Below are 22,735 nucleotides of genomic sequence, written 5' to 3'. Positions count from 1 at the left end.
GTGGGTAGGTAGCTAAAATGGCTTGTAGGCCACACAAAAGGAGTGGTGGAAGGAGGAAGGAATCAGTGCCCGAGTAGGAAACCGATGAAGCGTGTTTGGAAAACGAAGACAAGATCATGGTAGGAATGGCTGTTCATTCCCCTAATTACAGCTCAGGGCTGGCTTCCTACAAAAACAGGGTTTTCTAAAATAGGAAGATGCAGGCTTTCATAAAAATCTCAATCAGTTTTGGGGCCCCAGAGTTCATGGGGAGTGAGTATGAGTTTACAGTGTCTTGGCTAGGGAGATCTGGTCTTGGCTGGGAATGGTGGGATCACCTTGCATAATCCTCTCAGGTCTACTCAGGTATAGGTTCGTGTGTGGAGCACAGCAGATGGTTAGCAAGGGGGAACTGGTGAGAGCCAGGAAGTAGGGGGGTGGGGTGGGGGCTCGTTCATATGCACATAGTCCTTCCTTGGCAATCTTAGGGATTGGATAAGATTTCTTTCTTTTCTGTTTCTGTTGTTTAAAGTATTAATGTTATACAGATGCTCAGTGGGTCTACCTGACTTCCTAGAGGCCAGAAAACAAATTAACATCTTGGTAGGAAAACCCGGACCTGCTGACTTCAAATCCTGGAGGAATTATACTTTTTTTCTGGTCAACTGCAAGACCTTCTGTTGCCTCTTTTCCTCTGGGTGTGGATCCCAGGTAGCCTACTCTTGGCAAGTGGCTTCCCCTCTCTATGTGTTATGGATAGTGTAAGGAAGACTGAGAAAGAGAAAACAGCTTCCTTCCTACCCTCTAGTCACCCAGCTGCGGGTGGGAGGGGCCCAGGGTTGGGGCAGCACCTGTTCACAGTGCTGAAATGTCCGCTGGGGAAGGGTACCCTTCAAGCATACTCTGTCCTCCCTTGCCCATTTTTTCTCTGGATCTCTTTTAGCTTCTCCTTCTAGCTCCATCTTCCCTCCCCCACCCCTTTATCCCTCTCCTCTTTCTGTATTCCCCATCTCTTCCTCCTTCTCAAATTATAGATTTCCAAGAATGAGAAAATGCCTCAAGTCACCAAATTCAGCCTCCTTACCACCCTTTTCCTGATGTTGATCAGGTCTATGGTCCCACTGGGTGCCACCGATCACATTTTAGAGAGGTGATGATGCTTGCCATAAGAATTTATGGGACCAGTAATCCCACCACTTGGGGAGGCAGAGGTAGGCGGGTCTCTGTGAGTCCAGAGACTACGCAGAGAAACCCTGTCTCAAAACAACAAGAATTCGTAGAAAAAATAGCTAGATACTTGCTATCACCACGCGCAGAACACAGCAGGTGCTCACGAGTGGGCACCATGATCATTTCCAGGACGTTGGCTTTCTCCTCAAAGTTTGTTCTGATTCTATGAGACACAGTGGTCTCTGGGAAGTGTTTACTAAAGGGTATGTTGATCTTCATTTTAATTTCTTTGGAGTAGAGACTGAAGAACCGCTCAGTGGTTAAAAGCACTTGCTGCTATTGCAAGACCTGGATTAGGTTCCGAGCACCCACATGGCAGCTTAGATCGTCTGTAGCTCCAGTTCCAGGGAACCTGACACCCTCTCTGGCCTCTGCAGGAGCCAGGTTTTAACATGATGCACATGCACACACCCTCTCTGGCCTCTGCAGGAGCCAGGTTTTAACATGATGCGCATGCACACAGGGAGGTAACACTCATACACATAAAATACAAACAAATTTTAGCTTCCCTAAAGCAAACTGAATTTACCTGGAGTAGGCTTTTTATTGTCTGTCTTTGGTTTATGAGTCTGGGTGTTTGTCTGACTGCATGTCTGTGTATCACATGCACGCAGTACCCATGCAGGCTAGAAAAGGACGTCAGATCTGGAGCTTATCAGGGTTTTTACTTGCCATGTGGGTGCTGGAAATTGAACCCAAGTTCTCTGGAGAGTAGCTGGTCATCTTAACACTGAACCAGCACTCCAGCTGCACGGAGTAGACCTTTATAGGTACTTATATTGAGAGAGTTCTTTAGTAAATCGATGGGTTTTGTTTGTTGGTGGTAGTGGTGGTGGTGGGTTTTTGTTGTTTTTTTTTCTGAGCCTGAAAAAAAAAAAGTTTCCCTACCTGAAATGTGTGGGACACACATCCCACATGAGAAGCTGGTGGGAGTACGAATGACCAAGTGTCCTGCAGCCCCACACTCTTAGTGTTTGCCTGTCACACAGTGCTCATGCATTTCTATGGCCTGTGGGACCTAGGCTTGGCCCTATGTGTCCTTTCCTGGGATCAGAGGTTCTTCACACTTGGGAGTTCTAACAGCATCTGATATGAAGCCTTACCCTGGATAGAAAGGTGGATGATGCCAGGGATTCTGTGGACATGTGTGTTTCCTACACGTACATGTGTTATGGGAATTTCCCTGGGGAAACAAATGTTTACCCCGGGTGGTCTACCATGACTAGCTAATAATTTCACGTCTAGCTTGAGGGACCCGTAAGTTTACTTAGGTACTTCAAAGAACCTGCTGCATTACTTTCCCTCCCTGTTGCTTCGATAAAACTCTGACCAATGATAACTTGGGAAAGAAAAAGCGGTTGTTTGACTTCCAGATTATAGTCTATCATCAGGGGAAACTCAAGGCAGGAGTTGGAGCAAACATTAATAGAGGAGCTCTGCTTACAGGCTTGCCTTCTCTGGCTTGATCAGCTTCTTTCCTTATATGCAGACCAGACCTTTCTGCCTAAGAACGGAACCACCCACGGTGGGCTGACCCCAGCCTACATCAAATCGCAGTTAAGAAAATGGCCCAAAGACCTGCCCACACTGATGGAGGCAGCTCCCTAACTAGTGGTGACCCTAGCTCTTGCCAAGTTGACAAAAACTAACCAGCACGGTTAACTGAGCATGGGTGGCTCAAAGGCTGCTGTATCACTGAGAAGCTCCCCCTCAGCGCGGGTGGCAACTCACAAAAGCTGCATTGGTCAAGCTTCTGGCACAACTTGCAGGTGGCTCCACCAGAGTCTCCTTTGCCAATAACTGTTGACTGCTGTTCTAATCCTAAGCAGGGGCTTGTGAATCTTGTCATCTTCTGAGCCTTTTCATTTCATAGGTTCCCTGAGTTTTCTGAGCCTCCCTCCTCCCTCCAGAAGGGAATGTTTCAGTTCTAAGAAAATACTACCCAAGGAAAGGCATGCATTCCTCCGTGCGGTCCATTCTGTCCGGTCTCAGCCATGTCCCTCTGCCACTCACTGTCTCATGTCACTGGAAAAGCTCCCCTCCCCCCTCTCTCCAGATGTGATCCTCAAGGTGATTGACAACAGCAAGAAAGAGGAGCTGGTGTCCTTTGAAATCCCCATTAAATACCTGCGCATCTTCCACCCGTACCACTTTGAGTTAAAAAAGGTAAGCCCTGGGCTCTGGGCCTAACTTCTGGCTGGGTGGGAGAGATCTGATGGAAAGCGTTTTGATGTCCCCAATGTTCTCTGAGAATAGAGTTGAGAATAGGCCCAGGCCATGAACCTCCCAAGCCCGAGATAGGGAGTATGTATGTGGCAGACCAACACTCCCAGAATGAATTGTCAGGGGGGAAACTGAGCATCAACCTGGAGTAGAAGTTCCAGCTGGTCAGCCTGGGACTAGATGCCTTATGCTGATTGGTGAAGGGGAAGGCTTGCTCTGATTGCTTAAGTATTTGTTAAATACCTATTGTGTGCCTGAATCCTGGGCCAGAGAGGCACAGAAGTCTCACTTTGCTCTCTCCTCAACGTGCACTCCAGAACCCTTCCTTTCAAAGGAAAGAACAATCTGACACCAGGTTGTCTGGGTTTCTTGGTCTCCCACTAACTAGCCGTATGCCCGCAGGAGGCCACTTTACCCTGGGCCCTCCATTGCTCCAGAGCAAAGGTGAGACAGGCATGTCCGGACAGGCTCCAGCGTGGTGCAGGGTAAAGTACCTGGCACGTGGGAAGCACTCAGCAAGTGCAGTTCCCACCCGGCTTCTCCCCCCGCCCCAGGCCTTGGCACTAGGCTTGCCAAGTAACTCTTCAACTATGGTGCCAGAGATCATTATCTTCCCTTAGCTCTGGGAGTGTAGAAGGGGTGCCAAGACAGGCAAGGAAGCAAAGACCCCCAGAGACCCTCGGGATAGGCCTGGATCTGTCCTCTTGGAGCATCTGCCAGGCCGCTAGCCCTGTGTCCACTTACAGCCCAGGCCTCGTTATCACATCTTCACCAAGAGAGCAGGCAAGCAGCTTTCTTGCAAGGGCAATGAAATAGTCAAATGGAAAAGGGGAGATTTATTGGATGGTCTTCTTGGAAGGGCTCCCAGGGACCATGAGCTTTAATTACAGCTGGAGTCCCAGTGGAGCAATGGTGAGCAAGTGTCTGCACAGGGCTGGATTTATGAACAGGCTCTGCCCCTTAGACATTCTCCTTCCACATTCCTGTGTACCTTCTATCCGCACGCAGTCTGAGAAAGCTGATGAAGCCACTGCCAAGACCCGCCTGTATGCCACTGTGGTTCGGAAGGGCAGCTTACTGCCCTACTACATTGGACATGACCATACAGCTCTGGAGGTACCAGCCCTGGGGTACTGTGGGGAGAGATGGAGCCCTTGGTTGCCTCTGATGGCTTAAGAGTATGGGGCAGAGGTGTCTAGGGAAAAAGCAATGAGAGCTCCCCAAATTAGCCACTATGGGAGCAGTGACATGGCTCAAGCTTTACATGGGTAAAGCTTTGCTATACAAACCTGAGTTCAATCCCTGAAATGCACATAGAGAACTGACTCCACAAGGTTGGTGCTCTGGACACACACACACACACACACACACACACACACCATGGCACACCTCCCACACACAAACATACCATACACACACACAATAAGAATACATTTTAAAAATATTTAAAACACCAACAGCAAAATAGCCAGAGTTTGTGAAGACAGTCCCTGATTGGGACAAGAGTGCCCTGGCCTCTCCTCCTGTATTGCCTGTGGATGGAGGAAGATGGGGCTGAGAGGCAGCTGTGTTCCTCACACACTTCAGGGAGCAACACAGGCTCCCATGGATTTTGCACTCCTAGGAACAAGGAAAGCCCATCGTCCATACCCTGGTCCAGTCCCTGGCTAGTCTAGCCCTGTTCTTCCTTATTGGGGTAATGACCCACGGCCTAGGGCCCAAAACTCCCTGGCCCTTTCTGAAGTTTGGCTGGTCTACTGCTTGACTACTGTTTGCAAACTCATCCACTCACTCATTCCTCATCAGCTGTTTATACACCCTCATCTACTGGGCAGACCAAACACTGACCCATGCCATTGTCTTTCACCCTTCCGCCCAAGGACAGCTTCAGGAGGAATGCTTGATACTGGAGGCAGACATGGCCCAGGGACCTGGGCCCTGAGCCTTTCCCTAGGCAACAGATTCGCAACCACAGAAGTCCGTGTGTGATCCACAGGACTCTAGCCTTCTCCTGCCCCAGCAGTCCTGATCTGACCCCTTGCCATGTAACACCATGAGTCTGGCAAGGCAATAACTATTCTCTCGTCACATGTCACATCTGGGGACACTGAGACACAAAATGAGCCTGATATAAGAGCCCAGAGATCCCGAAGCAGATCACTGTTTCCCACCCAGCCACCCTTTGGATGCTAGCAGGGGTCTCTCACCTCTCTTCTGTGTGGCCCCTTCCAGAATAGCCAGTCACTCCATAGTACAAGGGAGAGTAAAAATCAGATGGCCTTGCAGTCCCTAAGCTTCATCCAGGGAAGGGGCTGCATCCCCAGAACTGTGACCTACCTGCCCAGCCCCGCCTCAGTCTTCTGGTTTGTCTAATAGTCTGAGCCCCCCCACCCCCCTACCAGAAGCCACCCACCCACCCACTCCCCACTCCAGCACAGGCAGGAGAGCTGCCCATTGCCAATGGTAGACCAGGGGACACAGTGGGAAAAGAAATTGCTCCGGCTACTCACCAGGCTGTCATGAGCAGGTGTGTTGGTGCAGCTGCCTCGTCCATCTGTACCTGACCAGAGTCAGCACACAGCAGGTGTAAATTACCCATCCCCTAAAGACACACCTAGACCATCACCTTCAGCCCTCATACCTGTTGGAGTTCTTGTGAGCAGTGGGGCCTGACAGCCCTCCGGTGACATCAGAGGCTCACTGGGAGGCCCCACTGAGAGCCAAATGGCACTAAGGATAGTTTAAGTGCTTATCAGATAACACCTGTGTGGAGTTGGCCATCATCGGCCCAGTAGAGCTGGGTTCAGGCGAAAGAATAGAGGAAGTTATTCAGAGAAAGCCCCAGCCCTGGGTCTCTTTTTCTGCTGGAGGTCAGAGCCAGGAGACCCAAACTTTCAATGTACACGTTGGGAAACTGAAGCCTAACGAGGGTCTGGATCTGGCCAAGGTTTTCCCAGCCAGGACAGGCCCAGTGAGGGAATGACCCCTCAGCTGTGCCCAAGGGCCCCTGTCCTTCCTGCCTTTTTTGGTAGGACACAGCCACCATTAGAGGCCAGTTTAACCCCACCCTCCTTAAGGCCATTGTGTCTCTCCCACTCTATCCCCAGGTCTCTCCGTTCCTCCATCCTTCTCCTTAACAGTCAGTCAGAAGCACAGAGGCCCCTCTCCCTTCATCACTCTCCCTTTCCCTCTCTAATGCCACAAACGCTGCTAACTTCTGCTCTATGCCAGGGCCTATGCTAAAAGCTGGAAATACAACAGGGAACAAGATGCATGTTTCTGCCCATGCCAATCACATCAAGTAGAAAACAAACAAGAGCTAAGTTAGAAGCTCCAATTCTGATGAGTGCTACAGAGGAGGAATGTAGAGGCCAAAAGAACAGGCTGCTTTAGTGACAGCAACTAGAAAGAACCAGGGGTACTGCCACAGAACCTAGAGGATGAGCAATGGCAGGATGGATTGGCAGAGATTGGGGCTGGGGAGGAGAGAAATTGGTATGTGCAAAAGCAGAAGCTAGAGCATGTTAGGATAGGAAAGAAAGACTACAGCAAAAAGAGGAGCCAGCGGGAAATGTGGGCTGAGGAGCAGACAGGCAAACACCTACAGGCTTCAGCACCATGGTGAGAACTGTGAAATGAGGGATGGCCAGGCAATGTTGATGCTGGAACACCCTTTGCTAGGAAAAGTCCTGCTGTGAACAGACGCCACGGCTGAAGACGCCAAACCAAAAAGTGCCCCATAAGACCTCTGATGTTGGAGTGGGAAACCCAGCACAGCTGGAGAAACCAGTCCTGAGTTCAGTGTTCTCAGTGTTCAAAGGGTCCTCTCATCTCACAGTCTAATAAAGAACCCCCAGGAGAGGAGCCGGAGGACCCATGAACAGAGTTTCCCCCAGAACGTGTAAATGTCTGGAGCTCCTCCCAGCCCAGGACTCACGCTTGTATACCTAGTCCCCAAGGGCAGCTGAATTCCAGGAATGCTCCTGGGAAACCAGGAGCACTTGCTCTAGTCAGACCCAGAGGGTGACTTCCCAAAGCAGAGAGCAAAGCAAGAAGAAAGAGAAGCAGGGACAGAGGGGAGCAGGTCTCAGGGATGGGATAGAGGCAGGATGATCGTGTGATCATGGCAGGTATAGGGGTGGGTGGGGGGAGGGGCTGGCCGGGCCTCTGGGAGGGCCTCAAGCCACAAGCCTTCACCTGCTGCCGCTTCTCTTCTCCAGGTCTTTCTTCATGGAGTCAACAAGCCCCTGGTCAACAACCCCAACCCTATGGTGGTGATTGCTCGGGTGGTTCCCAACTACACTGACTTTAAGTGAGTGGGTAAGGCTGGGGAGGGGCAGAGGGCTGGGATGGAGAGAACCTCCTTTTCCCTCTAAGTTTCCTCACACACCTTGATGCCTCGTGAACTTCCCACAGCAGACTATATGCCTTTCTCCTCCCAAAGACCTTGAGCCTTGGAGAGGGAACATGGGGTTCTCTCCTGAAATTTCTGAGAAAGTCCAGCCTTAAGGAAGCCAGAGAGGTCCCTTGTTCTGCCCCTCCAGACAAGCCTGCCACCCCAAACCTACCACCTCACAGCCGCCTTTCCCTGTCAGGTTCAGGGTTTACGGTGCCTGCTGCTGGTCATCCTCAGAAGCAGATGATGTAAGGCCTGCTGCAGTGATCACATACCAATGGGCCCAGACTGCAAGTACCATAAGTACATGGGCCCACATGCACACAGATGTGTGCATTTCCTGCAGACTCTCTTTACTCCTTAAGCATAAGCCAGGATTCCCACAAGTCAGGAGGGATTCTGGTAAGGTTTTTCGAAGGTGAGGTGGGGAGGGCAGTGCCCATTTTAAAGATGGTAAAGTTGAGTTACTCTGATACAGCCGAGGTACACCTCAAGTCACTGCTAAGGGAGCCTGAGAGCTATGGCTGTATAGCTGTCATCTCCCAACCAAGCTTAGCCTTCCCAAGGCTTGGGTCAGAGGACAGGAAGTTACAAGATCCTGGCTTAAATGCAGTGGGGCCACTGCACTCTCCCCTTCACCTCAGAGTCCAAGTGTGAGTGCCAGCCGCTAGGCTGGTCATGGTTCCTACAATGCCAACTCATGTCTCCTTGTCTCTCCAGGGCCGGCCAGGCCAGGCGGGACCCTGCCTCTGTAGGGCTGTCCCTCAATCCTATTTCCTTCCCTATCTCATCGCCAATGAGCTTTGATGTGCCTCGGGTCAGCCAGAACGGGTGTCCTCAGGTACGGCTCCTTCCCGACCATGGCCCCCTCACTGGAGCATACTCCTAGAAACAGACACGTTCATTCACCGTGACATCAGCCAGCAGCTCAGCTGACTACTGAGAAGCATTTGCTATGTCTCACTGCTGCCCAGGACCGCTCCTGCCTGTTACACAGACCCTGCCCTGGGGACTCCCAGAGATACTAAACATCCAGCCAGATCATGTCTAATCTAGTAACAAGCCAGCAGGGACTATCAGAGCTGTGACAAGCGGAGAAGAGGAGACACAAAGAACAAGTAGTGTGGATTCCAGCATCCTGGGCCCCTCAAATCAGCAATCGCAGGACAGAAAGTACAGCAGTGTTCTCAAGGGCCGGGAAGGCGAGAGAGCAGGGGGCTACTACTACTTAGGATGATGATGGTGATGTGTGAACGTTTGTGTGCGCGCACGTGTGCACGTGTGCACGTGTACATGTAGAACAGAAGTCAATGTCCAGTGTTTTTCACTCTGTTGTTTTCACATTAAAAACACTGGGGCGTACTCACACGCTGTGGTACAAATATGGAAGTCAAGAGCTCAGCTTTTGGGGCCTAGTTCCCTCTTCCCGCCTTACGGCTCCCAAGGACTGAGCTCAGCTCGTCAGTCTCGGCAGCAAGCATCTTTACCCACTGAACTACCTGGTCACCCCTTCAGGGTCTCTCCCTGAATCTGGAGTTTACTGACTCAGCGGGGCTGTCTGGCCAGCAAGCCCCAGAGATCCTCCTGCCTCTGCCTCTTCGTGCTGGGATTACAGGCACTCACCTTGCCTGAGGACGAAGCACAGTCTTCACAGAAACGGCCATTTTCTTGGCCTCTGTAATGTATTTTTAACCACAGAAAAGGAATGTTGATATCTGGAGTGTTAGGGAAGACAAGCCTTGGTCCCTCACTTTGCTTTTGAGACAGGTTATTCTTATACAGCTCAGGTTGGCTTCATACCCTCCATTTGCCTGTCTTACCCTCCCAGCCCTGGGAAAACAGGCATGTGCTACTATGCCAGCTTAGTCATAACTTTCTAGTATTTTGCCTTTTAATTTATTGTTATTGTATGTGTATGGGAGGGACATCCCATAATAATATAGGGAGGCGACATCCATACCACAGCACACATGTGGAGATCAAAGTGCAGCTTTGTGAAACTGGCATTACACAGTTTCAAACCCAGGTGGCTGGCCTTGACAGCAAGCCTCTTTAGCCCTGAGCCTCTTCAGCCCATTGGTCTTGAGGTTTTGATATGAAAGGGTTGGTCCAGGGCAGTGGAAACATCTATATGATATGGTATAGTATATCATATAACCCAAGATGCAGTGGTGCATGTCAGCAATGGGCAGGGCGGGGCTATGTTGGAGAAGATGTACACAGGTCACGGCTGGGCCTGGGAAATGGACAGATTGACCTCCTAAAGACTGCTCCACTGAGAGCTTGCTGTTCATGACGGAGGAGGCTCCGAAGACAGGGTGTTCTCAGAAGTCCCTCCTGTCATCTGCCCACTAAAACTAGAACAGGATGCTCTGTTGGAGCCCCTGCTTTCATTTCAAAGACATTTAAAGAAGGCTCAGAAAGTGGCAGGAGTGATGGCAGGCAGGGAAGGGTGGGATAAAGGGGGATGATAGGGACAGCTTCAAACCCAAACCAATCCTCAGCCTGATTTCCCCAGAGTCATCTCACACATGGCCCTGCATTTGCACAGAAAATTATGAGCTGATCAGCAGCTGTCCCAAGGGGCAGGAGGTACTGCCTGCCTTAATGAGTGAGCCTCTCCAGGCTTGACCACTGGCTGCCTCCACTGCCTAACTGCACCTGAACAGGGGAGGCACTCCTCGCTGGACACTTCCCTGGTACTTCTCCCACAAGTGGGACTCAAGGCCAGAGCCCAGCAATAACAAGATCCTTGCTATCAGTTACCCAGTATGGTGGCAGCTGGATGAGGTTTCAAGCTGCAGAGATGCCCAGGAACCTGCTGGAAGGACAGGGGAGGGACAGGTTGGGGAGTAAAGGGTATCCATCCAGACACCCCAGGCTTAGAGAGTACAGTCCCCTGCCCTGTCCCTTCTGAGAGTCATCTCTCATCTTTGCAGTGGTGGGGTGGGGACTCCACCAGATCAGTTCTAAGGCCCCCTTTGACATCTTGGAGCACTGAGTTTTCCACAAGTCCCTAGGCAGGAGCTGCCAGACCCAGCAGACTGAAGCTGGAGCCTGGCTATGTGGCTTGCTAGCTGTGGGACCTTCCACAGACTTCATGATTCCTCCAGACCTGTTGCCTCCTGCCTGTCTAGGCTGTTAGAACAAAAATGCTAACCCAGGCCAAGAGTCCCTCCTGCCCCCTCAGAGCTTCCCACCCTCAAGTCTGCCTTCCCATTGCACACGATGCCTGAACCCCACAGAAACCCCAATCCAGACAGCCTGTCTACAGCCAAACATCACAAGAAGTCTCAGAATTACATGTTGCCATGTGGTCGCTGTTAAAGACCATCTCTAGCACCTAGCAATGACCTTTTGCACAGCTAACTGCTCCCAGAAACAAGGCGTCCCAGGTTTCTGGCACAAATATGATCAAAGGCTAATAAAGAACTTGAACTTGGTTTTTATGAGAAACGGGTAACTAAACACCCTCCCCCCACCAAGCCCCAACCTTCCTCTGGTCTCATTCACCAGAATCAGGTCACAAGCACTTCCTTGAGCTGAGGACGGTGTGTCCCAGCTTGCTGTGGTAGTATAAGGCAGCAGAGGTGAAGAGAGGAGCCACCTGGGTGAGAGAGCTCTGCTTTTTGGCATGAGGCAAGGACAGAATATACCAGGCCACCCTTGGTCTGTTCCATTCCTCTTCTGGCCTAGTGAGGATGGCAAAACCTGGGCACTGGTCAGCCAAGGGATAGCTCAAACACATCTGGTTGGACATAGGTGTGCCTGCTGGACCTACCTGCTTACTCCTGTAGTTCCCATGACTTATAGGAGTTAGGACAGAATGCCCAAGAATGAAACAAATGGAGGAAAACAGCCACCTGTGCCCACCATCTCTTCCTGTCTCAGCTCTACAGCCAGTTTTCCCAAGATCTCAAGACTCTTCCCCATCACCCTGGACTCATTCTACTGCTGGCTGCCTTTCTTGCTTGGACCATTGTCAGCAGCCTCCCTGTCCCAGCCTTGCTCATTTGTTCTCTGAGAAGCAAGTAAAGTACACTCTGCCCTAAACTACAGGCTTTTTCCTTGGGCCCTTACCCGCTTCCCACACAGAACTAAGCCCCCTTCAGCTCTGTGCTGTCTGTCACAGAGCTCATTGCTCCAGTTGTCACCCAGCCTCAGGGAAGACCCACCCATTGTTCTGCCATCTGTCCTCTCTCACCTCCAGCCTTGTCCTCAACCCTCACCTCTTCCTCACATGCCAGATGAGAGGTGTGGCTTTCTCTTCACACATTCTAATTGCTTCCACGATAACTTGCTCAGGTCTGTACACAGTGACTGAAGTGGGTGGGTGTTTGCTCACAGGCACACATGTACTCTATTCTCTTGGAAGATAAGCTCTAGGAGGAGCTAGAGCAAAGTCTGTCCCTAGCTCTACCATGGTCCCTGCAATACCTTACAAGTGTCTGTCATGGCGTTCCACGTAACAGTCAAAATTCGGTCAAACTGATCTTTTGCCTTCTAGCAAAATATCCATTGCCCCCTTCAACCTTGCAAATGGCTGGCTTTCAAAGCACAAGACATTTGACAAAAAAAGAAAAGAAAAAAAAAAAACTTAGGTCCCAGAGAGGGAAAAGAACCTGCTGTAATCGCAACAATAAGCTTAAAGTGGTCCCTGGGCCCAGAGCCAAGGGTCAAAGCTTGCTGAAAGCCCAGCCAGCACAATCTACCAGCAGCTCTTTCTCCCAGCGTGCTCCACCGTGCCTGGGCAGAACAGACAGCAGTGGGTGAAGGTGAGCATGAGGGTGGATCCAGAGGAAACGCAGGAGGAGAAAGGGACGGGCCGAGGAATGAAGGCCCTGTCCCTAGAGGCGGCAGGTCTGCCTCAGTGGCAGAGGGTTAATGGCTTTTCTGAAGATCACAGCTGAGGGTTAATCATATTCCTTAATTCGGAAGCCCACCACAGCCTTTCCCATTAGCATCTTCAGGCCATGTCTACCCTATACCCACCCCACCCCCTCACCCCTGCACAGCATGCAGATCAGCTGCTAGCACCTTCTCTTTCACAAGACTCTGATAACAAATTGTTATTTAACCTTCAGTCCTACACACTCATTTGTCTGGGGGGAGAGGCAGTGAGAGGGAGGGAGAGGAAGGAGAGAGAAGAATAGGATTATTATTCACCCTTCCCAATTCTAGTTATGAAGGGCTTTCTTCTAGGGAACTTACCCTGGAAATACCTTCAGGAAAAAGGCTGTCCTTCATTGGACAGGCAGCCACTTCCTACTTCTTGCCTTGTAGGATCCAGTTAGATCCATTAATAAGTCCCAAAGCAGACAACTAGCATCCATTAGATAAGCCTTTCCCAGGACAGGAGCAACAAATGAGGCAGCAGGAAACCGAGTCGCAGTCCCTCCTCTCTGAGGGCCCCAGGGCCTGGCAGCTAGCCCAGGCAATGGTTACCTTCCTCTGATAGCCAAGAGAAGGAGGTGAGTGTGGGAAGGTCACAGTGTGGGGATCAGTCCTGAGAGATGAATGTCAAGCCCCATAGAACTTCCAACTGGCCTCTGGCCTAGGCTGCTGACCAGGCAGTGGTCCCAGGCTTCCCCCAGGACATCTCAGGGACACACCCATGACTCCAGCCACCACCTAGTGTTTAGGAACATCTGTTCCTGTTTTGACCACAAACTGTCTCCTTGGGGACGGGACGATTCAACCAAGCCTTGAGCAAGACTCCTAAGGACCAGAGCAGGTCCATTAGTGTGACAGGCATGAGGGCTCTGCCCCATCAGAAAGGCCCATCCTGACATTCCTCCATCTCTCACCAGTAACTCCTGGAGTGTGTGTGCTAACCTTTTCCTGTGGTTGCCAATCCCCTTATGAGAGGAAGAGGTGGGACCACTGCCATGGTTGCTGACAGCCCCTGGCAGGCCGAGGCAAGGCAGCCCGCACTGGAACCGCGCAGGGCTCTATGCCGAGTTCCCTCACCCCCTCCCAGGGTGAGCTGTGTGTCACCTCCATACCCTCATCCCCTTCCAGGGTGAGCTGTGTGTCACCTCCATGCTTTGTTGCTTGCATTATTCTCCCACCTAGAAGCCACCTCCCTCCTCTCACCTTGTCACATCTTCTTTCTTCTGGTCCCACTTCTTTTGAGGTTTTGGAGCACCCAAAGTCTCCCTTATTTGGGGATTAGTCAATGTTGTTAGGTTTCATCTTCCAAGCCGTTCCCATGTGCCCCATCCGCTGCTTCAGAGAGCCTTCAAGTCTCCAGTGGCTGAAGCCAGATAAACCCCTCCTAATCTGAAGACTTGTGTAGCTTCTGAACAGGCCCGGGGGAGCTGGTATGGAATAGAAAGGGGCTGTGAAGACAGTTCACACATCTAGCAAGTACTTTAGAGCATGAAAATCCTTTAACTGAATGATTACCTTAGGTATCTGTACTAAGAATAACAGTCTGGAATGCAGAGGTGTGGCAAAGAGTGTCCAGCTCAGTGTTGTAGAAAAAAATTCAGAAAATGGGACAGCCAAATGGCTCAGAGGGTTAGGGTACCTGGTGCCAAGCCTGACAATCTGAGTTTGATTACTCAAAACCTGCAGTGTGACAGAAGTTGTTCTTTGAACTCTACATATGTGCTGTAACACACACACACGTGCAAACATGCACAAATGCACTCACTCACACACATACACACACACACACAGGCCATAGGCACACACAAAAAAACTTTAAAAAGGAAAACTCTGGGTGGTTGGAAATGACAAAGCCTCATGTGGGGAAGGTAGGGTCTGTCTCAACTTTTGAGAAAGGGTCTTACACGACCCAGGCTGGCCTCAAAGTTGCTCCACAGTTGAGGCTGTCCCCCAACACATATACAGCCCACATTGTCCTGCAATACCCAATCCTTCTGTCCCCCCTTTCAAGCGCTGGGATTACAGGGCTATGCCGCCAAAACACGGAATATCTTCAAGTTACTAAAGTCATGAGTAACAAGAGTTTCTTGAGACTCAGGGTGTGCTTAGGTTTTGACTGTAAGTGAAGACGGGCAAAATAGTAATTATATAAAAGATATACAGAAAAAGTGGGAACATGGTATATTGAGTGGTTGTCTTCATGTAAGAAAAAGGTTTCCCATTTGTTTATTATTTATTTGTTTGTTTGTTTATTCTTGGCTTTTTCTCACTGGGACAAATGCTTGTGGGACGGGACATGTGTACAGCCGAGCCTGAAGGTATGACCACACACCTGCTCCACACTCTTGCAGTTGTCCAGGCCCGGGGGACCCCCAGAGCAGCCCCTGTGGAACCAGGCCTTCCTCTTCCAAGGCCGAGATGGAGCCACCAGCTTCTCAGAGGACACAGCGCTGGTGCTGGAGTACTACCCCTCTGCCTCAAGTAAGTGGCCAGTGTCCCAGCAGGGCAGAACTTACCTGGACAGTCCTATAAGGGGTGTTTGGGCCACCTGCCTCTGTCTCCCACAAGTACTGCCTAAGGGCCCCCAGGAGCCAGGAAACCACAGTGAGGGCGGAAGAGGAGAAGGTCTAGTTCGAATCCGTATCCACAGTGTAACTGCAGAACACAGGCCAGGACACGTGGGCCTAGCCCTACCTGGACACCATAATCATCGTCAGTAAGGAGAAGGTGTGCTGGGGACGGCAGAGCAAACAGCTGACCCCAAGCTGCAATCCCATCGTCTAAATTAAGACACACACACCCAGAGGACAGAGACAGGAAATTCAGAAAATACCCATGGATATGGAATCTGCCTAGAGTTTGCGCTGAGCTGATAAATCTCTGAGGAAGCAAAGAGGCAGAGCATAAGGAAAACAGAAGGCAGTCAAGCAGGGTCGTCAGGAGCCCAGAGAGCTGCACGTCCATGACCAAGGGGGGATCTGGGCAACGCCTAAAAACCCGTCCAGGAAGCTGGGCAGTAGGAACAGGGAGTTACTAACAGGAGCCTCGTTGGTCCTTCCTCCCACAGTGAAAAGCAGCGAACCATGGACATTCCACCAGCCCCTGGGTGTCTCCGTGTTACCACTAAAGCCTCGTCTCTATCACAAGATGTTGACAGGAAAAAACTTTAAAGGGCTGTATGTGGAACAGCTCCCCATCACTGTAAGTATCCAGTGCCAGTTGGTCCCCACACGCTCCCACCCCACCCCTGCTCCCTGGCCATGCTATGGAAGGGAATATGGCTTTTATCTGGGGGGGGGGGCAGATTCTTGAGACAGGGTTTCTCTGTGTAGCCCTGGCTGTGCTGGAACTCACTCTGTAGACCAGGCTGGCTGTGAATTCAGACACCGGCCTGCTTCTGCTTCCCTAGTGCTAGAATTAACTATGTGAGCCGCCACCATCTGGCTGAATATGTCTTAACAGCTTCTGTCAGGGCGCTGGTGAGGAAAGTCTGCAGGTGTGAGGAACACCAAAGACAGGGCTTACCTGTGGCGGTAGAGAGACAAGGCAGGGTGAACCCCAGAAGAGCAAACCTGGGGCCCCAGGGAGTGCCAGCAGAGGGCAGGCTTTCCCAGAGCTGGGTCCAAGGCCTTCCTTACCCTGTCTTCCACCTGGGACAGAAGACCTCTGTAGACCTCATTTCTCATCTCTATCCACACATCCAGGACACAATAAACAGAGGCTTAAAGCCAGGCTCTGGAGACAGACTGGTTGACTTCAAATTCTAGCTTCGCCACCTCCCTCCTACATGTGACCATATTCCTTACAGTGGGAAAAACAAGTAGTATAAAGCACACACACACACACACACACACACACACACTGCTTGCTCACAGGACTGCTTTGGAATTTGGTCAGGAAATACTTAGAATAAGTTCTCAATAATGTCAGGCCTGAAGGCACAGGCCTTAAAAATGGAAATTTTGAGGCTTGTCTGAGCTACAGAATGAGTTTGAGACCAGCCAGGGAATGGATTAATTAATTAATTAATTAATTAATTAAGAAAAGAAGGCTTGGGAGTATAGCTTTAATGGAAGGGCACTTGTCTAGTATACAAGCTTCCAAGAGGCCAAAGGATTAATCCCCATTGGAAAAATTGGGAAAAATAATTTTGTCATTATTTTTTTACCATCTTTGATTTACGTATATTTTTTGGTACAAGGTCTCAGGTATTCTAGGCTGGCCTCAAACTTGCCGTGTAGCCAGTGATGACTTTGAGCTCTTGATCCTCCGGCCTCCTCTGACCAAGTGCTGGGATTACAGGCATGCACCACCATACCCAGCATCATTGTCTATTTCTGTGCCATTTCCCTAAATGCTTTTGACATAAAGCAAGCGGGAACTTCTGCTCTGCCAGGGGATGAGTGTGGAGGTACCAGTCAGGTGAGAAGTGTGACATGGAGGCAGTGCTGGAGCAGAGGCTGAAAGCCCGCTCTGGCATCCCTCCCACTCTCCTTAGCACCCGCCTTCTCCCTAGGGAAGCCACAACAGAGGCTGAGCAGAGGCCTGCCTGCAGCTGGCCTGGCTCTGTGAACTTACTGACCCCTTTTCTCCACAGAACACCAACCTAAAAACCATCAGTGGAGAGACCCCCACCGTGAACCTGTCCCTCCAGTTGCTTTCTTCTGAGGTAAGGCCTGGGAAAGTCAGACATGTGTCAGCTCCCATAAGCCCCTAAAGTGAGGGACAGTCTCCTTCACAGGTGCTGACCCTCAGGGCGTGGGGCCAGAGACAAGGAAGAGTCTGTTGGTTTAGTTGGAAAGTTCTGAGGGGATTCAAGGCCCCAGGAGGTCAGAGAGAATGCTGAAATTAGGAAGTGGGAAGAACAGAGGACCACAAAGACCCAGCCCTACCTCTGCCCCAACCTACCCAAGCCATACCTGCCTAACTTGGGATCAAAGTTCCATGAAGGTGACAGGGGAAATCCGTTCCCTGCTTTTGAATGCCACACTTAGAGACACCCCTTGCCTAGTCCACCTCCAGAGTACACAGAATTTAGCATGGCTGCAATCAAGATGAAAGAGGGCAAGCCACATTCTTTTCTAGAATATGAGGATAAATGTAATCCCAAGTTCTTTTGGGGGTGCGGGCAGGATCCAGTTCCTTGCGATGTAGGGCTGGTGGCCCAGATTCCTTGCTGGCTGCTAGCCAGGGTTCTCTCAGCTCCTGGAGACCGCCCACATGCCTTCTTACCATGGTCCCTGTACTGTGATGCCAGCAGGCACAGCTAGTCCCCAGCACACTTTGAAGTTCTGACTTTCTCTCCTGTCAGCAGCCAGAGAAGACTTTGTGCTTTTAAAAGAACCAGATCATCATCGTGTCTCAAGGTCTGCTGTGTCATACAGCCCAACAAAATCATGAGAGTGATGGTTCTCTATTTAGAAGTTCTAAAGATTTAGGTGCAGGGACTTGGGGACCCATTTTGGGATAAGGCTTGCCAAGGCAGAGTCAGTCCGAGTGGAGAGGTCACCAGGGCAAGCCCTGCCTGGTGGGCAGCCATTGTCCCTCTAGCCAGCTCCACTTAGGCTGACTCCAGCTTTGACATTGGTCATGACTCTAGTGTACATGGCAGCCACCCACTGAAACTTGTTCACTTTCCTCTCTGGTACTAGGATGTGGGCAATTTGACCCTGAGCCCAGGAAATGTCCAAAAGCTGATTAGGGCTAATCTACTTTTGTTAGCTTCTCAGGGCAAACAGCTGTGGGAGGAATGTGGGAATTCTGTGGTGTGGGGCATAGAAGAATATGTAGGAAGATGACAGCACAAAAACCCCACCCTCACGAAGCCTCTCCCTACTTCAGTGTTCACCACCATCCTCTCCAGACCCCTCAATCCCTGCTCATGGAACCCACACCTATACTCATCACTAAATCAAATGCAATTAAAAGAAAACCTGGAGAGCAAAAAGACCCAGGGCTACAGAGACGGCCCAAGCCTGATGACCTGAGTTGGATTTCCAGAACTCATATAAAGGTGGAAGGAGAAAACTGATTCCACAAAGCTGTGCTCTGACCTTTATGTGCACACCACACACACACACACACACACACACACACACACACACACACACCATACATGCATAATAACTAAGATTTTTCAACTAAAAAAAATTAATCCTAAGAACAGAGAAACTGGGAGATGTAACATCTTTTCCAGAGCATCTCAGCCCTCAGGGACCTTCTCACGGTCTAGGGTATATCAGTCTCTTGCCAGTCTCTTGTCATCTTGCCATCTCCTTCTGCCTCTTGCCTTGCCCCAGGAAACACGTGCCCTGTAACCACTTGAAGGAGAGAGAGCTAGGTGTCCCTGGCCGGGGGACTGGTGGGGCCAGACAGGCAACAGGCAGGTGGGTTAGACTTGTCCCCTGTTGCCCAGGGGCTGGGCACAAAGGTCTCCAGTGATGAATTATTCACTGGAGCTGTGCTAAGTGCAGAATTAATCCCTTTCCTTCCAGCTGGCGGCCTCACTAAATTATCCCTCCAAGCCATGCGGGAAAACGCTGCCGAATTCATTTAGCTGCTGAGTGTTTTGATCTCGGCCTTGTGATTTTAGCTTCCCCTTTCCTTAGCCCCCTTCCCCTGGAGGTGGGGGGGGAGCCTTTTAGTAATGGATTTCTAAGAAGAAAGAAAAAGAAAGGAGACCAATATTAGGTGTGTACCAGAAAAAAAATATAGTACTATCAGAAATGCAGACCCAGCTGCAAAGAATTTGTACACAGAGACTCTACACGTGTGTACACACTCATGCAGCCACAGGAGTGTTTACACAGGGACAGTCACATATGTACAGATAGCATGTGCATGCACCTCTTCAACGTTGCATGCATTTAATGCATATGCACACACACAGAGTCATGTAAAATGACAGATATTTCCACACCTGTGTCCGCGCACGCACCCTCTTTGTAGCTCAGCTGTTTCTTGGCAGCTCCATCTGGGAACTGGCCGATAAGTGACTCACTTTGATTCTACAGCATTGAAAACCAATTTAGGGATGTGACTGCTAATGTTGCCATGAGTGGACTCATCATCAGGTCCTTGCAGCAGTGACAGTCAACTCTTTATCCTGTCCCATTATACAAATCCAAGGAGCATCTCCTACATGCCAGACACTGGGCAGGTCAAAAATGTTACCACACGACCTTGTGGATTGAAGGGGGAGCGTGCCTTGTGGCTAAAAAGCCCATGTACCCCAAGGTACATTAGTTCAATTAATTTTGGACAGGACCCTCACCTAGTCTACACCAGCTCTTTTGCCGTCTTCCCACTAAGGGTTAAAAGAAGAGTGTTGAGAATCTAAAAGTGTCTTCTCCCCGTATCCTCATCACCTTCAGGATAAAGCGTCATTATCCTCACATACCTGCAAGCATTATGCATTGGCCCTTATGTGCTGGGATTAAGGGATAGTACATTAAACAAGTCCAAGAAAAAACAAAGTCCTTCCCTTCATAGAGATCGGGAGATAGAGAATAGAATGAACATGGACGCTCATGAGCAGACACCAGTTCATGGTGTACAGCCTGATGACGCTTGAGGTATGAAAATCCAGAGGCCTTGGAAAGGCTGTTTGACATCCCTGAGTAGACAATCTGAGTGACGTTGGAGCTTAGCTGCTGTGAGAGGCCAAGAGGTTCCCCCATGATGCTTCCCCTCAGAGGAGGCTGCAGCTTTGTGTCTCCCTGTGCCCCGTGGGCCAGTGATGGCAGAGTCCAAAAAGGACCACCCATTAATTCCTCCCGCATAGCCTAAGGCTCTAGGAGCCGCCACCAGGAACAGTGACAGCTCTGTGTGCAGTCCCGCTGCCCTGCCGAGAGGGGCCTGAGTAGTAGGTGACCTGGAACACCTGGCCCACATGGCTGACGAATCCGTCCTTGGGTGACTCCTCCCACGTGGCCAGGAGGGGCATAGAGAGGAAGTGCTTCCAGCCTGAAGGGGGCAGGTTCAACACAGGCTGTTCCAGTTCTCTGGACACTTGGCAAACTCAGTCGGCCATGCCTGCCATTTTTATACCTCAAGGACAGGAGTGTGGCGGGATGTTCAAAGGGAGGTAGCAGAGGTCTGCCTCAACAAATCCACGGGACAGGAACATCCTCAGCCACATCCACCCCTTCATCTCCCCATGCTTTGTCATGACAGGGAGCTCACTCCCCTTAGCAGCAGCCCCTCCCGTGGCACAGCAGCTGACTCTGAGAGGTAGAAAAACACCCCTCTCCCATGGAGATCCCCTGCCTCCCGGGTGTCCCCTAGCCCCTGCTCCTGGCTTTGCCTCTGTGGCTGAGTACACCCCGGCAAGTCTTCTGCATGGGTGGTACCAGCAGAGAGCAGGCATGTTGGCAGGCTGACCAGCTAACACAGCCTGCTGCCCAGTGCTTGGTACCCTCACCTCTGGTTTGGGATACTGTGCTTCAGAAGGGGTTGTTAGTGGCGGGGGACATGGGGGTGCAGTCACCCTCACGTGTTACTTCCCTGTGGGTGTTTGCTGCCTCTGGTGATCTGTCTGAAGCCGGAGCAGCATGTGAAGGAGAGTACCTGAACAAATACATAAAGGTACCCAGTCCTCTCCTCCAGGAAGCCTTTAAGGGAAACTTTGGAGAACCTGTAGGCACTAAAAGTCCGTGCGCCCATGGCCACTCCATAGACACAGAGGAATCATCCTTTGGTCTCCTGCTTCCCCACCTCTCATCTCGGAGTTTTCTCTTTGAAGAGGGGAACGTGTTGGTCCCCCAAGAGGCCTTGCTTCTCCAGGCAAGGCAGCCTGCCTTCTTTTAATAATCCCACCACATCCAGGTGGCAGGCAGCCTCACAGAAGCACAGCCCGGGACGAGCAGAGCTCCCTCAGCTGACCCTGCTGTGCACACACCAGGTGTCCATTGGCTCATTCTTGCCTCTGCCAGGAAATGCACCTCCCTGTAAGTGAGGTAAAACAGGACCGCATGAGCAACTGGGTCCAGTGACCTTGGGATTCAGGACTTAGTGGCTGCCCAGGGTTGAGGGACATCAGGTCGGCAGAGGTCAGGCTTCTGATGTGTGTGGCCACCTCCCCTCAGCCTGCAACATCAAAAGGACATGAGGAAGACTGGGAGCCTACTAGGTGCCTGGACTCTGGTACAAGGAGGTGCACTTGAGGCCCTACTCTCAAAAATGGGGTGGCAGACGGCCCAGGCGGTCCTCTACTCACCTTTTCTCTGCATGGAAGTGCAGTGGAGCAACCCTTAAAACCACAAAAAGGTCACCTTGGTACTTTCGTTACAAAGAGCTTTCTGGATACCAAACCAGAGTAAAGTCAGCCAGGCAGCTAGAGAGGGAGGACAGAGAACACATATAATCAGACAGGCTTTGGTTGAAAGCCCTTTTTTTTTTTTTTTGAAAGCCTTGTGTGCTTTGGGTTGGTCCTTAAAGAAATCTTGACCCAGAACTATCTATTTCTCCTCCAAACACATTTGCAGTATCCAAACACATAGGCAGTATCCAGAGTCAAACAGCTCAGCTCTGTCCTCTGTTAGTCTGTCCTTTGGAAGATTCTATTCCCACCATTAAAGAGTCCAGCTCTGAAAACACAATCATAGGAGGGGGTGGGCCTCCTTGCCCTTCCAGCATTTCACAATACCCCTGGCTGCCCTCCCTGCAGTCCCTGCGCTCTCTGTCCTCACTCAGGTCAAATGGCAAGAGACAGAAAGCTCTGTCCCACTCCTCCTTCTCACAGCATCCTTCCCTCAGCAGCTCAGGTCCAACCTAGAGGGTCCTCTAATCCAAGGTGAAGAAGAAAGAGATAGGTGTGGGTGATAAAAGGAAGCCTGTATTCTTCCCAGGGGATATTCTGGCCCTTGGGTAGCTGCAAGGTGTAGAGTGGGCTCATCACCTCGTCTTCCAAGTTCCCACCTGCTTTTCACCACTCCTGAACTGTCTTCTTGATGCTACATGCTCTGAGGACAATATGAACACTGCTGTCTCTAGTCTACCATGTCACTCTTCCCA

General features: G+C 50.8%; 1 protein-coding gene across 1 annotated transcript in view; it reads left to right on the top strand.

Moving 5' to 3' along the window:
* Ccdc33 (coiled-coil domain containing 33) overlaps positions 1-22,735 on the top strand; it is a 92,399-nt gene that overhangs the window by 35,418 nt on the left and 34,246 nt on the right. The window contains 7 exon segments of the mRNA XM_060374823.1: positions 3,266-3,375; positions 4,441-4,548; positions 7,653-7,744; positions 8,549-8,669; positions 15,073-15,202; positions 15,789-15,922; positions 17,319-17,390. Coding sequence (XP_060230806.1) covers positions 3,266-3,375; positions 4,441-4,548; positions 7,653-7,744; positions 8,549-8,669; positions 15,073-15,202; positions 15,789-15,922; positions 17,319-17,390 — 767 coding nt within the window.

This window comes from Meriones unguiculatus, chromosome 1 (assembly GCF_030254825.1).
Source record: "Meriones unguiculatus strain TT.TT164.6M chromosome 1, Bangor_MerUng_6.1, whole genome shotgun sequence".
Classification (NCBI taxonomy): Eukaryota; Metazoa; Chordata; class Mammalia; order Rodentia; family Muridae; genus Meriones; species Meriones unguiculatus.
The sequence above is the reverse complement of the archived record's forward strand: the minus strand, read 5'-3'. Positions and strand labels throughout refer to the sequence as shown.